We start from the raw sequence: 15,581 nt of genomic DNA, 5'->3' as shown, positions 1-15,581 counted from the left end.
CTGCATGCACATTTTTCCTGTCTCAGCCTTTGTTGGTTACAGCGAGCAGAGACGACCATGATCACAAATCCTAGTTAACTAGTTTTAGTGCACATACACCGCATGTGTCGTTAAAGGGTGTCGTAAAATCACATCAACAGAGAACTATAGGTGTTTTATCACCATTGGCCTCATCCCGTAGCACGCGCTCCAGCAGGTATATTTCACTGGTCACCCCCAAAGCCAATTCCTCTTTGGCCGCCTTTCCTTCCAGTTCTCTGCTGCCAATGACTGGAACGAACTGCAAAAATCACTGGAGTTGGAGACTCATATCTCCCTCACTAGCTTTAAGCACCAGCTGTCAGAGCAGCTCACAGATCACTGCACCTGTACATAGCCCATATGTAAATAGCCCATCCAACTACCTCATCCCCATACTATTATTTATTTTGCTCCTTTGCACCCCAGTATCTCTACTTGCACACTCATCTTCAGGACATCTATCACTACAGTGTTAATTGCTTTATTGTAATTATTTTGCCACTATGGCCTATTTCTTGCCTTACCTCTCTTATCCTACCTCATTTGCACACACTGTATATATACTTTTTCTATTGTATTATTGACTGCATGTTTTGTTTATTCCATGTGTAACTCTGTTGTTGTTTGTGTTGGAATCCTTTGCTTAATCTTGGCCAGGTCGCAGTTGTAAATGAGAACTTGTTCTCAACTAGCCTACCTGGTTAAATAAAGATGAAATAAAAAAATCTTGACATCCCTTGGCAGTTTCCTTCTTACCCGGCAGCTCAGTTAGGAAGGAAGGTGGGATATTTATTTTCTGGGTGGTATAATATACTATACACAGCTTGATTATTCACTTGGCCGTGCTCAAAGGGATATTCAGTGTCTCTTCATTATGGCGGATGTCTTCTCGCTCACCCAACCTCCCACTCACTTAGGCTAACCAGTCTCCTCTTCGTCTTTGCAGTGTTAAACCAGCTGCCCCTGCCATCCCCTCTCCCTGCCACCACCACTAAGAGTCTGCTGTACAATGGGAGGATCGCGGAGGAGGTCAACTGTCTGCTGGCCTGCCGGGATGAGAACCTGGTGTCCCAGCTGGCTCACAGCCTCAACCAGGTTTCCACCGAGCACATGTGAGTACCTCCCCACCCCTGCACATTTCTACGCTAGTTTTCAAAACAGCTGAGTAGAGAAATGTTATGAGCCACAGTTGCCATAGTTGATTCATGTATATAGAGTGTGTGATTTATTCTGATGTGCTGACTGTAACCTTTCTGCCCCACCCCCCTCCCCTCCCATTGCAGAGAGCTGAAGGACAACTTGGGCAGTGATGACCCGGAGGGTGACGTGCCTGTGCTGCTGCAGACAGTGCTCTCTAGGAACCCCAACATCTTCAGGGAGAAAAGTAAGTCAGCCTGGCATGGGGTTCAGGGTGGTACGGAGAAGTGTGTCTTGGACGCTGCTCTGGAGCACATTGTATGGCCTAATACAGCACTGACTGTGTCCCTTCTTCTTATGGCCTTGATTTGTTGACCTGAGTAACACTTCCTGTGTCAATTGTGTTTTCTGGGTCAAAACAGCGTTTTGAGGCATTGCAAGGCAAGTTTTGTTGTCTTGGGTGATTTTTAGAGTTAGCGCTGTACTTGTAGCTTGGAAAGAGTTTGTGGTATGTGTTGGCCACCCCTCATAACCTGGTTCCTCTCCAGGTTTCTTCCTAGGTTTTGGCCTTTCTAGGGAGTTTTTCCTAGCCACTTTGCTTCTACACCTGCATTGCTTGCTGTTTGGGGTTTAAGGCTGGGTTTCTGTACAGCACTTTGAGATATCAGCTGGTGTAAGAAGGGCTATATAAATATATTTGATTTGGTACTTATGGCCTTGAGTATAGTTGATAAAACATCTAATTGCTCTGTGATCTATGGGCAGATCAAGAAGCGATTTCAGTCAGTGACAAACTGGTGACAAACTGGTGTCTAGTTGCTGGTGCTATAGGGGGAAAGTGGTGTCTGCACAGACGGTTGAGGCTGGTGCCAGTAGGGATCCCCTGTACTGTGTAGTGCTGTGCTGAGATTGGGATACAGCGCAAGACTTGGAACCTCGTCATGTCTGAGACAGTTTGTTATCCATAGTACACATGCAAATGAGTTTGCTAACCTCTTCCCTAGCTGCTGTTGCATTCATTATCCAGATAATTGAAATAGGTTATCACTGTCCCTGTCATGCTCTGTTTTCCCAAGCAGTTTTTTGTGTGTCAATGTTTGGTTAAGGACCTTGATTAGGCAAGCTAAGTGTGTTATGATGATGACACAGACTTGTATCCTGTGTCATCTCTGCTGGCTAAGTGACCCCGACCATTTGCATGTCCTCCAGTGAAATGTCTCCCAAACCTCTGGCCTGACGCTGTGCTGTTGTATTCAACAGTGAATCGTGCAATGTGTTTATTGGACTTTGTCGTACACTCTGTGAAAACTGTTCTGTTACTGTAATCTCCTGCACTCCCCAGAACTCTTAAATAGTAGTGTTTTGTAAAGAAATGCATTTTGTCAACCTACCAGATAACTGAGTGAGGATCAGAAAGTGATCTCATGCAGTCTCGCTCCCGAAGTAGCTTAATTGTTCTTTGAGTGAGGTCTTCTATCTCCCACTGACATAAACAGGATCCCTCTGCTTTCGCCTGGAGGTTGCCTCCGTACTGGTGCTGTGCACTGGCCTTCTCTACTCCTCTTTAATCACTTCTTCTTTTCATCTTAAAGATATAATGCAGCAGCCAATAATGCCGCAGTACAAGATGTCCCAGAATTCCATGCATGGGAGTCCGACGTCGACAAACTACCAGCAATCCACTATCTCACACAGCCCTTCTAGGTATAACGATACATTTCTCATTCAATTTGGTGTAATGGTACAGTGGGTGCTCTGATGGTCCATTCAAGACTCCTGTCAGCTTTTGAGAGTCACAAGTTCCCTTGGAATTGACATGTTCTTCTCATCCTCTGCCTCTACAGTCGCTTTGCATCTCCACAGATGGGGTCTGGCGCTAGGTTCACGCCCCAGCAGAACAGCCCTGTGTCTAGCCCTTACGCCCCCCAAAGCCCTGCAAGTTACATGCAGCAGTACCCTCACCCCCCCAGCTATTCTCAGCACCAACAGATCCAGCAAGGTGAGACTGCACCTCTGCGTTTGTATAGGGAAATGATGCATGAAACCTACAAAACTGATTTTCAGGTAACCGTACTGTACCTAACTTTTATGTACAGTACCAGTCAAACGTTTGGAGATACTTACACATTCAAGGGTTTTTCTTTATTGTTGCTATTTTCTACATTGTAGAATAATAGCGAAGACATCAAAACAATGAAATGACGTGTAGTGAACAAAAAAGTGGGAAACTAATCAAAATATATTTTATATTTGAGATTCTTCAAAGTAGCCATCCTTTGCCTTGATGACAGCTTTGCACGCTCTTGGCATTCTCTCAACCACCTTTTAATTTTTTTTATTTAACTATGCAAGTCAGTCATAATTGTTATTTACAATGACACCCTACACTGGCCAAACCCTAACCCGGAAGACGCTGGGACAATTGTGCTCCGCCCTATGGGACTTGTTTTACACTTTTTTGCTCACTACATGATTCCATGTGTGTTATTTCCTAGTTTTGATGTCTTGACTATTATTCTACAATGTAGGAAATAGTCCAAATAAAGATAAACCCTTGAATGAGTAGATGTGTCCAAACTGTTGACTGGTGCTGTATGTCAGGATGTTGATTCTGTGTCGAACCAACACACTTAAACCAACAGACCAAATTGTATTTGTCACATGCTTCATAAACAACAAAGAAATGTTTACTTACAGGCTCTTTTCCAACAAAGCAGAGTTAAAGATTAAAGTAGAAATAGTGAAAGAGGGAGTAGATACACAGTGCATAATGAATAACAATAACGAGTCAAACTAACATGGATATATACCCATGGTTTACCCTGGTGTGTTGTGTTGATGTTCTGTGGTCGTAGAGCTGCATGGTTCCCCTGTCGTTCCGGCTGCACCCTCTTATTCAGGAAGCCCCAAGAGGCCTGTGCAGCCCTGCCTAGAGGTGCAGACCCAGCCCCAGGCCTCCCCCCACCAGAACCCCTCCACCCCAACCTTAGGTACGGGAGTCACCTGGGGACATCATGTTCAACATCCGCTATCCTGCCCCATCACCTCCAAGCTGTGACCCATCGGCTCATGTGTCTGTGCCTTATTATTTGCAGCACAGAATATCCATGCTCTGTCGACGCAAACTCTGTGTGTAACAATACAGGATGCAGTGTTGGTTTGCAATGCACACTTGCTGCAAGATTCCTGTACATTGGCATAATATTTCACGTTTTCTTTCTTTTGTTTTGTTGTTTTATGTCTTGTTTTATTTGCATTCATTCCAGCTTTTAAACAAGATTTACAGGTGAACCAGTGGTTGAATATGGGTTTTGGCCTAGCTGGAAGGCAGTTAAACTATTGATTGATTGTATTTGAGATTTATTTGGGTGTCTGTCTGTGTCTGTTCAGTTGCCAGTCCCGTGGTTCCTGCTAGCATGCGGAACATCCACGACAACAAGGTCTCCGGGCAAATTTCAAGCAACTCAGCCAATCACAATGCCAGACATGGCTCGAACGAAGACTACATGAACATAGTCCACAGACTAGGGAATGAGGTAAACACAAGAAATGATTCATACCCAAATGAAACTCTACCTAGCAAAGAGACTATTTTGACTATTCTCGCGTGGATCCTCATTGCTTGTAGACTGCCTGAATGTATTTGTTGTATCCACCATTGCTGCTTCAATGATCTGTAACATAGATACTTATGTGACATGTGTTTTCCCTAGGAGAGTGATCCTTCCATGAGAAATGCCTCCTTCCCGCTCCGATCGCCCCAGTCTGTTTCTTCCCCTGTGGGCAGCGAAGGGACCCCAAAAGGTATTATGCATGGTCATGCTGTGGGCTGGAAATCACGAGTCAACCTACTTATTCTATGCCAAGCAGTGTTTCCCCTATATTAATTTAGTAGCCGCTGCCCACCACTTCAAATAATGATTACAAAAAAGTTGGTAAAACGTTTTCAGTGTAAACTTAAACCAGATATCTAAATATGTAGGATAGATAAGGGAGCTATATATATTTAAATAAGATCCTATTTGAGAACTAATAATCACTCAAACAAATCTACAGAAGGAGAATGTAAAACTTAAAAAATGCCATGGGGCCCCCATAGATTTTTTAAATAACGTTTGAGCTCCCCCACCAAGCTGACTTTGCCACCACTGCTGAAAAAAATCCTTGTTAAAAAATAAACTCACCTTTTTGGTTTTGGCAGGGTCACGACCTGGCCTCATTCTGCAATCCCCTCCACCTTATGCTCCCCCCCGTGACGCCGCTCCCGACCTCCTCCTGGACTCTCCTGACCACAAGAAGAAGCAGAAGAAGCTAACTAAAGAGGAGAAAGAGCAGTTGGAAAAAGCTGCCATGTATGACATTGTTAGCTCTCCCTCAAAAGACTCCACCAAGCTGACCCTCAAACTGTCCCGGGTGAAGTCCTCTGAGTTGGACCAGTCCGGAGAGCTCCTATCCGGGGTAGAGGACCAGGACACTGACCTGGCCTACAACAGCCTGCAGTTCTCCCGGACGCAGCAGGACCCTGCCCACAGGTTAGCCCCCGGCCAGGGGGAGCAGTCAGGCTACCAGCAGGTCCCTGTGCTCCAGAACACCAAACAGGCTATAGGGGTGATCAGCGGAGCTGTGTACGACGATGCTGAGATGGACGCGCTCGCTGAGATCGAGAGAATAGAACGAGAGACGCTCATAGAAAGGGAGCGCTGCTCCAAAGAGGTTCAGGATAAAGGTGAGTGTGCACATCTTGCTTCATCTAGTTTTACACTGACTGATTTATCACATACTGGCAATATTTTTCACTTAATAAAGAGAGATGGGAGAAAGAACTTGATAGTTGTGGGTGTCTGTCAATTTCCTTACCCATGGTTTCCTCATTGTAGACAAGCCATTGAAGAAGCGGAAGCAGGACTCGTATCCCCAAGAGCCTGGCGCTGGTGGGACAGCGGGGGCAACTCAGCCTGGCGTGGGAGGGGGCAATGTTGCCAGCAAGTTGGCACCCCAGGAGGCTAGTGCAGCCAGTAATGGTGCCAGCCGGCCAGCCCTAATGGTCAGCATCGACCTGCAGCAAGCAGGCAGAGCTGACGGGCAGCCAGAGGTGAACATGGGCACCCCCACCCCAGCCGTGGAGGCCCGGCGCTGGCCCGAGGAACGCCTGGGTCCAGAGGAAGGCTCCGACTCTACCGGAGTCCTGCGGCTAAAGTCCAAGACGGATGGAGAGCGACTACAGACTGCAGACGGCCGGCCAGAGGTCATCAAGCAGCGCGCCGACACCCCCAAGAAGCTGGGCCCCGACGGCCGACCGGAGACCCCTAAACACAAGCACGAAAACAGAAGAGACTCGTCCAAACACAGACACGACGGAAAACCTGACAATGGCAAGGCCCGACCTGACAGCAGGACGCCTGACACGCCACGACAACGGCACGAGGGCCGCTCAGACTCTGGTCACAGGGAAGAGAGGTCTCGGGACAGCGACCCGTCCCGTATCCGCAGGCCAGAGACCCCCAGCAAGTCCAGCAGGGGGGAACACGACTCCAAACATGGACGGGACAGAGACAGGGAGCGGGCGGATAAAGACAGGGAGAGGAAACACAGGACAGAGGCAGGGGAACCACGGGACCGCCGGTCTCCAGAGCAGCGCTCCAGGCCAGAGAGCCCGCGGGTTAAGCAGGAGGGCCGAGGGGGGGTGGACCCCAGTGGGCGCCAGAGGACTGACCGGCCATGCCCCAACCTCAAACCCCCTAATAAAGAGGAGAGGAGGAGTGGGGAGGAGAAGAGGAGTGGGGACGGCAGCAGGAACCGACAGGACTCCAAGCAGCAACAGCAGCCTGCTGAAAGCAAACAGGAGTTCCCTGCCTACCTGCTAGGGGGGGTAAAGTCTGGAGGCTTTAAGAACTTTGTGATTCCCAAGATGAAGCGGGATAAGGATGGGCATGTGTTGGCAGCTGAGATGAGGAAGCCTGGGTCTGGTCTGGGGCCTGTAATGGAGGGCTGGAGCGAGCCCCGGGTCAAGCTGGAGCGACTGGGACTGGTAGAGGAGATGAAGACAGGAGCCAAACCTGTTGTGGTGCTGCAGAAACTCAGCATCGACGAGGTGCAGAAAATCATCAGGGAAAGAGAGGACAGGAACGCACGCGGCTCCAAGTCCTCCAAGAGCAGACACTCACATGAGAAGTCTGGGAAAGGTAAGAGACATCCTGCTGTCTGCGTGACTGACTGGGTCAGCTTATTGTGTGGGTGAAGTTAAGGTTTAACTATGGTTTTGATATCATGTGTTTTTTTACTTAATTTGAGAACTTTGAGTTTTAATTACATTGCACATTGATCTACTAGCAGCACAGAATCACGTACTGTATTTCACTCCCCTTGAAGGGATTCTGATTTATTTTGGGGTTGATTTGATTTGGTCATGAGGCCTTGTTAATGATCCTGTATACTAGACACTACTGGTTTTAATTGTGGCGCGTAATGTGTCGTTGTTAGTGTATTTAGCCCTTTCATACAAGGGCTAATAGATGACTGGGTGACCTCTCCTTAGGAGGTCTTGATGAATCAGTGTTGAAAGAACTCCCTCCTCATCTCATTGCTGAGATAGAGTCCACCATGCCACTGTGTGAGAGAGTGAAGATGAACAAACGCAAGCGCAGCACCGTCAACGAGAAGCCCAAGTACGCTGAAGTCGACTCCGACGACTCAGACGACGACTCTGTGACGGAGTGTGAGTGTCACACAACATTGCTGTCTCCCCCCCCCCCCACAGCCATATCCAACACTGTGTTAATTCCAATCCCAGTAGTGCGGGCTAATGGTTGATAACAAACCCCTGATGATTAAAGCAACATCCTGCGACATGTTGCTCCTTCTTTCTCTCCCTGCAGCTGCACGGAAGCGTCACAAGAAGGAGCGAGAAAAGACGTGGGCGCCTGATGAGCGGGAGAGGAGAGGCTCAGGAGAGCACCGGAGGAGTAGTGGGGGCTCCCAGGAGCGGCGCAAGGGATCTGGCAGGCGCTACCGAGAACGCAGCCCAGAGGAATCGGATGAGGAATCCCCACCACCCAGCATGAGTGACCGTAAGTCTGGCACCGTCTTCGACTGACCATCCAGCATGTGTGTCAATGGTTATCTTTTCCACTGTCTGAAGAGTTTAAACCAGCAGGCTATACCTGGGCATTAGATGCAGGGTAAAAAAGAAATGCAGAGGATGAGATGTAAGATCATCATTTGATCACCCTTTTGTTGCTGAGTTTTGTAGTTTACGCGAATTCACTGAAAACCACCACGAACACACTGTTATATTAACAGTATTGCACTTTTCACACAGCCTACTTTTGGCCAGCTAATAGCCTAACCGCCGATCAAGCAACATTACGGACTAAACATTCAAATCCTGTTGCTGCATGATTATTTTACTTAGACTATATCGTTCAAATTAAGATCTTAGATCTGTAGTAATATTTCACTAGGTAAGTGTTGCTGTCCAATGTATTTCTGGAACATGTATCTATCCTGTCCAGTTGCCAGAAAGATGAAGAAGGAGAAACAGAAGAAGAGGAAGTCATACGAGCCCAAGCTGACACCAGAAGGTAATTTCGTCCTAACTTCAGCCGTGTCTTTGTTGTATGACTTTTGTCCCATTAACGCAGGTTACTCACTTTCTCTGTGTTTACTCAACAGAACTGATGGACTCCTCCACGTTCAAGAGGTTCTCAGCCAGTGTGGACAACATTCTGGAGAGCTTGGAAGACATTGACTTCAACGCCATGGGTATGCATTATTCATGATCTACTTTTACAGGTGTTTTTTATGATTTGTTTTATCCTCAGCGGTTTGAGTCAGTGTTTTTAATACCTTCTACCAAGGATGGGACAGATAACCTTGTGATTGTTGGAATTATTTTCCAAATGTAATTCGATTTCGGCCGTAGTAATGTTCAGTGACAAATGACGGTGACAGAACTGCTTCCACTAACTCCAGAACTCTTGTCAACAGATGATGATGAGATCCCACAGGAGCTTCTGCTGGGGAAACACCAGCTGAGCGAGCTGGGCAGCGAATCTGCTAAGATCAAGGCCATGGGCATCACCTTCAGGGTAAGAAAGGGGAACACTGGATGCAGGGTGATGTCAGTCTTTTTGTCAATCCTAAATTGGATACGGTATTCTGTTATGTATTTTCTCATCTGTCTCATCCATAGCTTCCATCTGATAAGTTGGTGAAGGTCCTGAACATCCTGGAGAAGAACATTCAGGACGGTTCCAAGCTCTCCACACTGATGAACCATGTAAGTTGTCCTCTCATATGGTTTCCCGGACACAGATTATGTCTCCTCCTGACTTAAAAAGCAAGTTCCACTTGTCTGAACGTCTTCCCTCTCTGTCCCAACAGGACGCAGACGCAGAAGACGAGGAGCGGCTGTGGCGTGACCTCATCATGGAGCGCGTGACCAAGTCTGCAGACGCCTGTCTGACGGCCCTCAACATCATGACGTCGTCCCGCATGCCCAAGGCGGTGTACATCGAGGATGTGATTGAGAGGGTGCTGCAGTACACCAAGTTCCACCTGCAGAACACCCTCTACCCTCAGTATGACCCTGTCTACAGAGTGAACCCTCATGGAGGTCAGCACCATAAACCCACCTTACTATCAAAAGCAATTGGAGCAAAGCCATAGCATAATGTGGCGAGAACAGGCCATATAAATGTCCAGTCACAGTCTTGATACACTCTGTTCAAGACCAGAGCACCCAGAACGTTTGAAAGACAGTTAATGTAAAGAATAAGCATAGTGTGTATATTCAAGGCAGTGTGGTCCGTCTCTGAACTACTGGGGCCACTGTTATGCATATTCCTGCCCTGACTGACTGTGGAAAGGGTTTTTGCTCTACATTCCCTGTTAACTGATTTTCTCATGGTCTCTCCTCCCGTCTCCCACCCAGGTGGCTATCTGAGCTCCAGGGCTAAGAGAGCTAAGAGCTCCACACACAAGCAGAGGGTGATCATCATGCTCTACAACAAGGTGTGTGACATCGTCAGCAACATCTCTGAGCTCCTGGAGATCCAGCTGTTGACGGACACCACCATCCTACAGGTGAGACTCGGCTCATAGTGCTATCCCTGGGCGTCATGCCCTCTGACCCCTGCTCACCTTGTGACCCATCTCTCCCTCTCTCCTTACCTCAGGTCTCCTCCATGGGCATCACTCCATTCTTTGTGGAGAGTGTCAGTGAGCTACAGCTGTGTGCCATCAAACTAGTGACCGCGGTAAGAATCCAAAACAGGGTTCCCATTGAGTTGTCACATGCGCCGAATACAGCAGGTGTAGGTAGACCTTACAGTGAAATGCTTACTTACAAGCCCTTAGCCAACAATGTAGTTTTATGAAAATCCCCCAATAAGTAAGAGATAAGAATAACAAATAATTTAGGAGCAGCAGTAAATAATAGCGGGGCTATACACAGGGGGGGTACCGGTACAGAGTCAATATAAATGCACTTCCCTTTATTGTGCATCCATACAGCCCTCGTATAGCAGTGCCAGGGTTGCTCTTGATGTGGTGCTTCAAACCAGGGTTCCCATGGAGTCTGGATTTGTTCTAGAATATATTTCCTTTCATTGTGTATGTATTATGTATAGCAATGTCAGGGTAACTCTTTCATTTATTTGTATTTATTAGGATCCCCATTAGCGGCTGCCAAGGCAGCAGCTACTCTTCCTGGGGTCCAAACAGGATTAGAACAATTACATCAAATAAAACAATTCCTCATACAATACATGATTACTCTATTATTACAAATGTACAATATCATCTTTACAATATTACTGTGTGTGTGTATATATAGAGTGTGTGTGTATGACTCCGATGATGAGCCTTTTCTCCTGATCTCCCTTAGGTGTTCTCTCGCTATGAGAAGCACAGGCAGCTCATCCTGGAAGAGATCTTCACCTCTCTGGCCAGATTACCCACCAGCAAACGCAGCCTCAGGAACTTCAGGTAACTGTACCTGTAGAGAACATGCGCCACGAGAGACCATGTCGTAGTTCTCAAGAAACAGTCCTTATTTTTCAAATGCTTTTCTGGTTCTTTTCAGCGTGTTTATCTGCTGAAATGAATTGTCCGTGTTTCTTTGTCTATGTGTGCGTCCCTAGGCTGAACAGCAGTGATAAGGATGGGGAGCCCATGTACATCCAGATGGTCACAGCTCTGGTGCTTCAGCTCATCCAGTGTGTGGTGCACCTCCCCAGCAACAGGGACAGTCACGACGATGAGTACAACAAGAAGGTACGTTAGAGATGCTATGTACTACCTGGGCTAGTGATGATTCGACAGAATTCTCAGCCAAAGACTTCCGTATTTAGTTTGTTTTATTTTCCCAGGTGGATCAAGATGTCCTGATCACTAACTCTTATGAGACGGCCATGAGAGCAGCTCAGAACTTCCTGTCCGTCTTCCTAAAGAAGTAAGTTGATCTCTCATTCTCAAAATCAAACTACATCCTAGCTGTTATGAGAAGACGGTGTGGCCTCCCGAGTGGCGCAGCGGTCTAAGGCACTGCATCGCAGTGCTAGTGGCTGTACAGTGTACAGCCACCAGCTGTACAGTGTTTCCTCCGACACATTGGTGCGATTGGCTTCCGGGTGAAGCGAGTAGTGTGTCAAGAAGCAGTGCGGCTTGGCAGGGTCGTGTTTCGGGGGACGCGAGGCTCTCGGCCTTTGCCGAGTCTGTACGGGAGTTGCAGCGATGGGACAAGTCTGTAACTACCAATTGGATATCACGAAATTGTGTTTCAGGTGTGGCAGTAAGCAGGGAGAAGAGGACTACCGGCCGCTGTTTGAGAACTTTGTCCAGGACCTGCTGTCTACGGTGAACAAACCAGAGTGGCCAGCTTCAGAGCTTCTCCTCAGTCTGCTGGGACGTCTACTGGTGAGTCCATCCATTATAGAAACAAAGATTCAGCTAAATCGAACAGTTATTGACTAGCAGTAGAGATAAAAAGCACATAGGACTCCTCTGGTGTAGGGATGGGCACGTTTATCCAGATATCCGAACATACATTAGTATTGGATTACTTGTGAGTAATCCTAAAAATAGCTAGCTATCGACATCTCTACATTGATTTGATGCAGTCTAGACATGAACTGTCAGATAGATAAGCTATGGCAACCGTTACAAGTTTGTCTAGCGTGAGATGGCGTTGCAACTTTACTGGTCTCTCTCTCCGTCTCACACACCAGTCACTCCCCAGCCCGCTGCTGTAGCAGAAGCTCAGGTTAAAAACATAACACATTTAAAAACACATGTAGTTCGACTATCCGGATATCCCCCAAAAATAGTTACGTTATTTAAAATGCCCGTCCTTACTCTGGTGAGTTCTTTGCTGTTGTGGGGAAAAAAGAACAGCCTGAATGACACTCTTCTCCCTATCCACTGTTCCAGGTGCACCAGTTCAGTAATAAGCAGACGGAGATGGCTCTGAGGGTGGCATCGCTTGACTACCTGGGCACGGTCGCTGCCCGCCTGCGCAAAGACGCAGTCACCAGCCAGATGGACCAGCGCTCCATTGACCGCATCCTCAAAGAGGTAAACGTTCAGTCAAACACAGAACAATCTGAACACGCACACATTTTTAGGTTGACCATGACAATGCTCAACCTCATCCTCACTGTTCTTGCTGTATTTCCAACCCAGACCCAAGGCAATGATGAGACCCAGCAGCTACAGAAAGCCCTGCTGGCCTACATGGACGAGAACGCAGAGACGGATCCATCTCTAGTTGTGAGTGTGTTTAATGCACATACCGTAGTAATAACTGCCCGTTACTTACATATCAGATGGGAGGTGTAACTCTTAATTTCCGCTGCTGCTCCTCAGTTTGCCAGGAAGTTCTACATAGCTCAGTGGTTCAGGGACACTTTGACAGAGACAGAAAAGGCCATGAAGTCTCAGAACCAGCGAGGGGACGAGGACTCTTCTGAAGGCCAGCACCACGCCAAGGACATCGAGAGCACTGGCGAGATCATGCAGAGAGCTGAGGCCCGCAAGAAGTACCTCCGCAACATCATCAAGACCGCGCCCTCGCAGTTCAGCACACTGAGGTAGGACTCAACCCTCGCTGTCCCACTCAGTAACCGAAAGATTGCTGGGTCGCGTCCCTTTGCCGACTAGGTGAAAAACCTGTCGATGAGCACTTGAGCAAGGCACTTAATCCTAATTTGTCCTGTAAGTCACTCTGGGTAAGAGTGTCTGCTAAATGACTCAAGTGTAAATGTGGCTCATCCTCAATGTTGGCCTGTGTCTCTTTTCCCCCACAGGATGAACTCTGACACTGTGGACTATGACGACTCCTGCCTGATTGTCAGATATTTGGCCTCTATGAGGCCGTTCGCGCAGAGCTTCGATATTTATTTAACACAGGTAAGAGGGTGGATTTTGTTTAATTCCTGTGTGTTGTGAACCAGCATATGGTAAACTTGGTGCTTTGTGTATGGTTGGTAAAGAATGGATCTCTTTTTCTCTCCTCTCAAACAGATCCTGAGAGTGCTGGGGGAGAGTGCCATAGCTGTCAGAACTAAAGCCATGAAGTGTTTGTCTGAGGTGGTGGCTGTAGACCCCAGTATTCTAGCCAGGGTGAGTCTGCTCTACCCAACACGAAAACTGATCTACCTGCAGTGCCTTGCAAAAGTATTCATCCCCCTTGGCGTTTTTCCTATTTTGTTGCATTGCAACCTGTAATCCAAATTGATTTTTATTTGGATCTCATGTAATGGACAAACACAAAATAGTCCAAATTGGTGAAGTGAAATGAAAAAAAGGACTTGTTTCAAATAATTCTGAAAAAATAAAAAAACGAAAAGTGGGGCGTGCATATGTATTCATACCCCTTTGCTAGGAAGCTCCTAAATAAGATCTGGTGCAACCAATTACCTTCAGAAGTCACATAATTAATTAAATTAAGTCCACCTGTGTGCAATCTAAGTGTCACATGACCTGTCACATGATCTCAGTATATACCTGTTCTGAAAGGCCCCAGAGTCTGCAACACCACTAAGCAAGGCGCACCACGAAAACCAAGAAGCTCTCCAAACAGGTCATGGACAAAGTTGTGGAGAGGTAAAGATCAGGGTTAGGTTATAAAACAATATCAGAAACTTTGAACACCATTTAAATCCATTATCAAAAAAGGAGGAGGGCATTAATCAGAGAGGCAACAAAGAGTCCAAAGATAACCCTGAAGGAGATGCAAAGCTCCACAGTGGAGATTGAAGTATCTGTCCATAGGACCAGTTTAAGCTGTACACTCCACCGAGCTGGGCTTTACGGAAGAGTGGTCAGAAAAAAAGCCATTGCTTCAAGAAAAAATTAGCAAACATGTTTGGTGTTCGCCAAAAGGCATGCGGGAGACTCCCCAAACATATGGAAGAAGGGGTACTCTGGTCAGATGAGACTAAAATTGAGTTTTTTGGCCATCAAGGAAAACGCTATGTCACAGTGAAGCATGGTGGTGGCAGCATCATGCTGAGGGGATGTTTTTCATTGGCAGGGACTGGGAAACTGGTCAGAATTTAAGGAATGATGGATGGCGCTAAATACAGGGAAATTCTTAAGGGAAATGTGTTCCAGTCTTAAAGAGATTTGAGACTGGAACGGAGGTTCACCTTCCAGCAGGACAATGACCCTAAGCATTCTGTTTAAGCAACACTCAAATGGTTTACAACTTCTTAGAGCTGCAATCCCGTTAACAGGATCGATATGACAACAGCCAGTGAAAGTGCAAGGCGCCAAATTCAAAACAACAGAAATCTCATAATTAAAAGTCCTCAAACATACATGTATTTTATACCGTTTTAAAGGTAATCTTGTTGTTAATCCCACCACAGTGTCTGATTTCAAATAGGCTTTACACCGAAAGCACCACAAACGATTGTTAGGTCACCACCAACTCACAGAATAATTCAGCCATTTTTCCAGCCAAAGAGAGGAGTCACAAAAAGCACAAATAGAGATAAAATTAATCACTAACCTTTGATGATTTTCATCAGATGACACTCATAGGACTTCATGTTACACAATACATGTATGTTTTGTTTGATAAAGTTCATATTTATATACAAAAAAATCTCAGTATACATTGGCGCGTTACGTTCACTAGTTCCAAAAACATCCGGTGATATTGCAGAGAGCCACATCATTTTACAGAAATACTCATTAGAAATGTCGATAAATACAATTGTTAGACATGGAAATATAGATATACCTCTCCTTAATGCAACCGCTGTCAGAAAAAGCAAACCATGCAATAATCTGAGAAGCCGCTCAGAAGCCGCCATGTTGGAGTCAACAGAAATCAGAAATAACATTATAAATAATCCCTTACCTTTGACGATCTTCATCAGAATGCACTCCCAGGAATCCTAGTTCCATAATAAATG

At 46.6% G+C, this 15,581-nt stretch overlaps 1 protein-coding gene across 4 annotated transcripts in view; it reads left to right on the top strand.

Annotated features, from left to right (window-relative positions):
• Positions 1 to 15,581, top strand: part of LOC110523775 (nipped-B-like protein B) — a 52,109-nt gene that overhangs the window by 23,705 nt on the left and 12,823 nt on the right. Inside the window, exons 3-29 of one of the 4 annotated variants that reach the window (XM_021602781.3) lie at positions 968 to 1,133; positions 1,305 to 1,405; positions 2,751 to 2,862; positions 3,003 to 3,157; positions 4,014 to 4,148; positions 4,549 to 4,694; positions 4,872 to 4,962; positions 5,360 to 5,884; positions 6,036 to 7,340; positions 7,694 to 7,873; positions 8,034 to 8,225; positions 8,670 to 8,738; positions 8,830 to 8,919; positions 9,145 to 9,245; positions 9,350 to 9,436; positions 9,541 to 9,772; positions 10,091 to 10,242; positions 10,335 to 10,415; positions 11,045 to 11,145; positions 11,301 to 11,433; positions 11,529 to 11,611; positions 11,943 to 12,075; positions 12,589 to 12,732; positions 12,841 to 12,927; positions 13,024 to 13,247; positions 13,464 to 13,566; positions 13,681 to 13,779. In XM_021602781.3, coding sequence (XP_021458456.3) covers positions 968 to 1,133; positions 1,305 to 1,405; positions 2,751 to 2,862; positions 3,003 to 3,157; positions 4,014 to 4,148; positions 4,549 to 4,694; positions 4,872 to 4,962; positions 5,360 to 5,884; positions 6,036 to 7,340; positions 7,694 to 7,873; positions 8,034 to 8,225; positions 8,670 to 8,738; positions 8,830 to 8,919; positions 9,145 to 9,245; positions 9,350 to 9,436; positions 9,541 to 9,772; positions 10,091 to 10,242; positions 10,335 to 10,415; positions 11,045 to 11,145; positions 11,301 to 11,433; positions 11,529 to 11,611; positions 11,943 to 12,075; positions 12,589 to 12,732; positions 12,841 to 12,927; positions 13,024 to 13,247; positions 13,464 to 13,566; positions 13,681 to 13,779 — 5,027 coding nt within the window. The remainder of the gene's footprint in view (positions 1 to 967; positions 1,134 to 1,304; positions 1,406 to 2,750; positions 2,863 to 3,002; positions 3,158 to 4,013; positions 4,149 to 4,548; positions 4,695 to 4,871; positions 4,963 to 5,359; positions 5,885 to 6,035; positions 7,341 to 7,693; positions 7,874 to 8,033; positions 8,226 to 8,669; positions 8,739 to 8,829; positions 8,920 to 9,144; positions 9,246 to 9,349; positions 9,437 to 9,540; positions 9,773 to 10,090; positions 10,243 to 10,334; positions 10,416 to 11,044; positions 11,146 to 11,300; positions 11,434 to 11,528; positions 11,612 to 11,942; positions 12,076 to 12,588; positions 12,733 to 12,840; positions 12,928 to 13,023; positions 13,248 to 13,463; positions 13,567 to 13,680; positions 13,780 to 15,581) is intronic. The other 3 variants (XM_021602782.3, XM_021602784.3, XM_021602783.3) reach the window with 3 other exon arrangements.

Source organism: Oncorhynchus mykiss, chromosome 5 (assembly GCF_057628025.1).
Source record: "Oncorhynchus mykiss isolate SJ-2025 chromosome 5, ASM5762802v1, whole genome shotgun sequence".
NCBI lineage: Eukaryota > Metazoa > Chordata > Actinopteri > Salmoniformes > Salmonidae > Oncorhynchus > Oncorhynchus mykiss.
The sequence above is the reverse complement of the archived record's forward strand: the minus strand, read 5'-3'. Positions and strand labels throughout refer to the sequence as shown.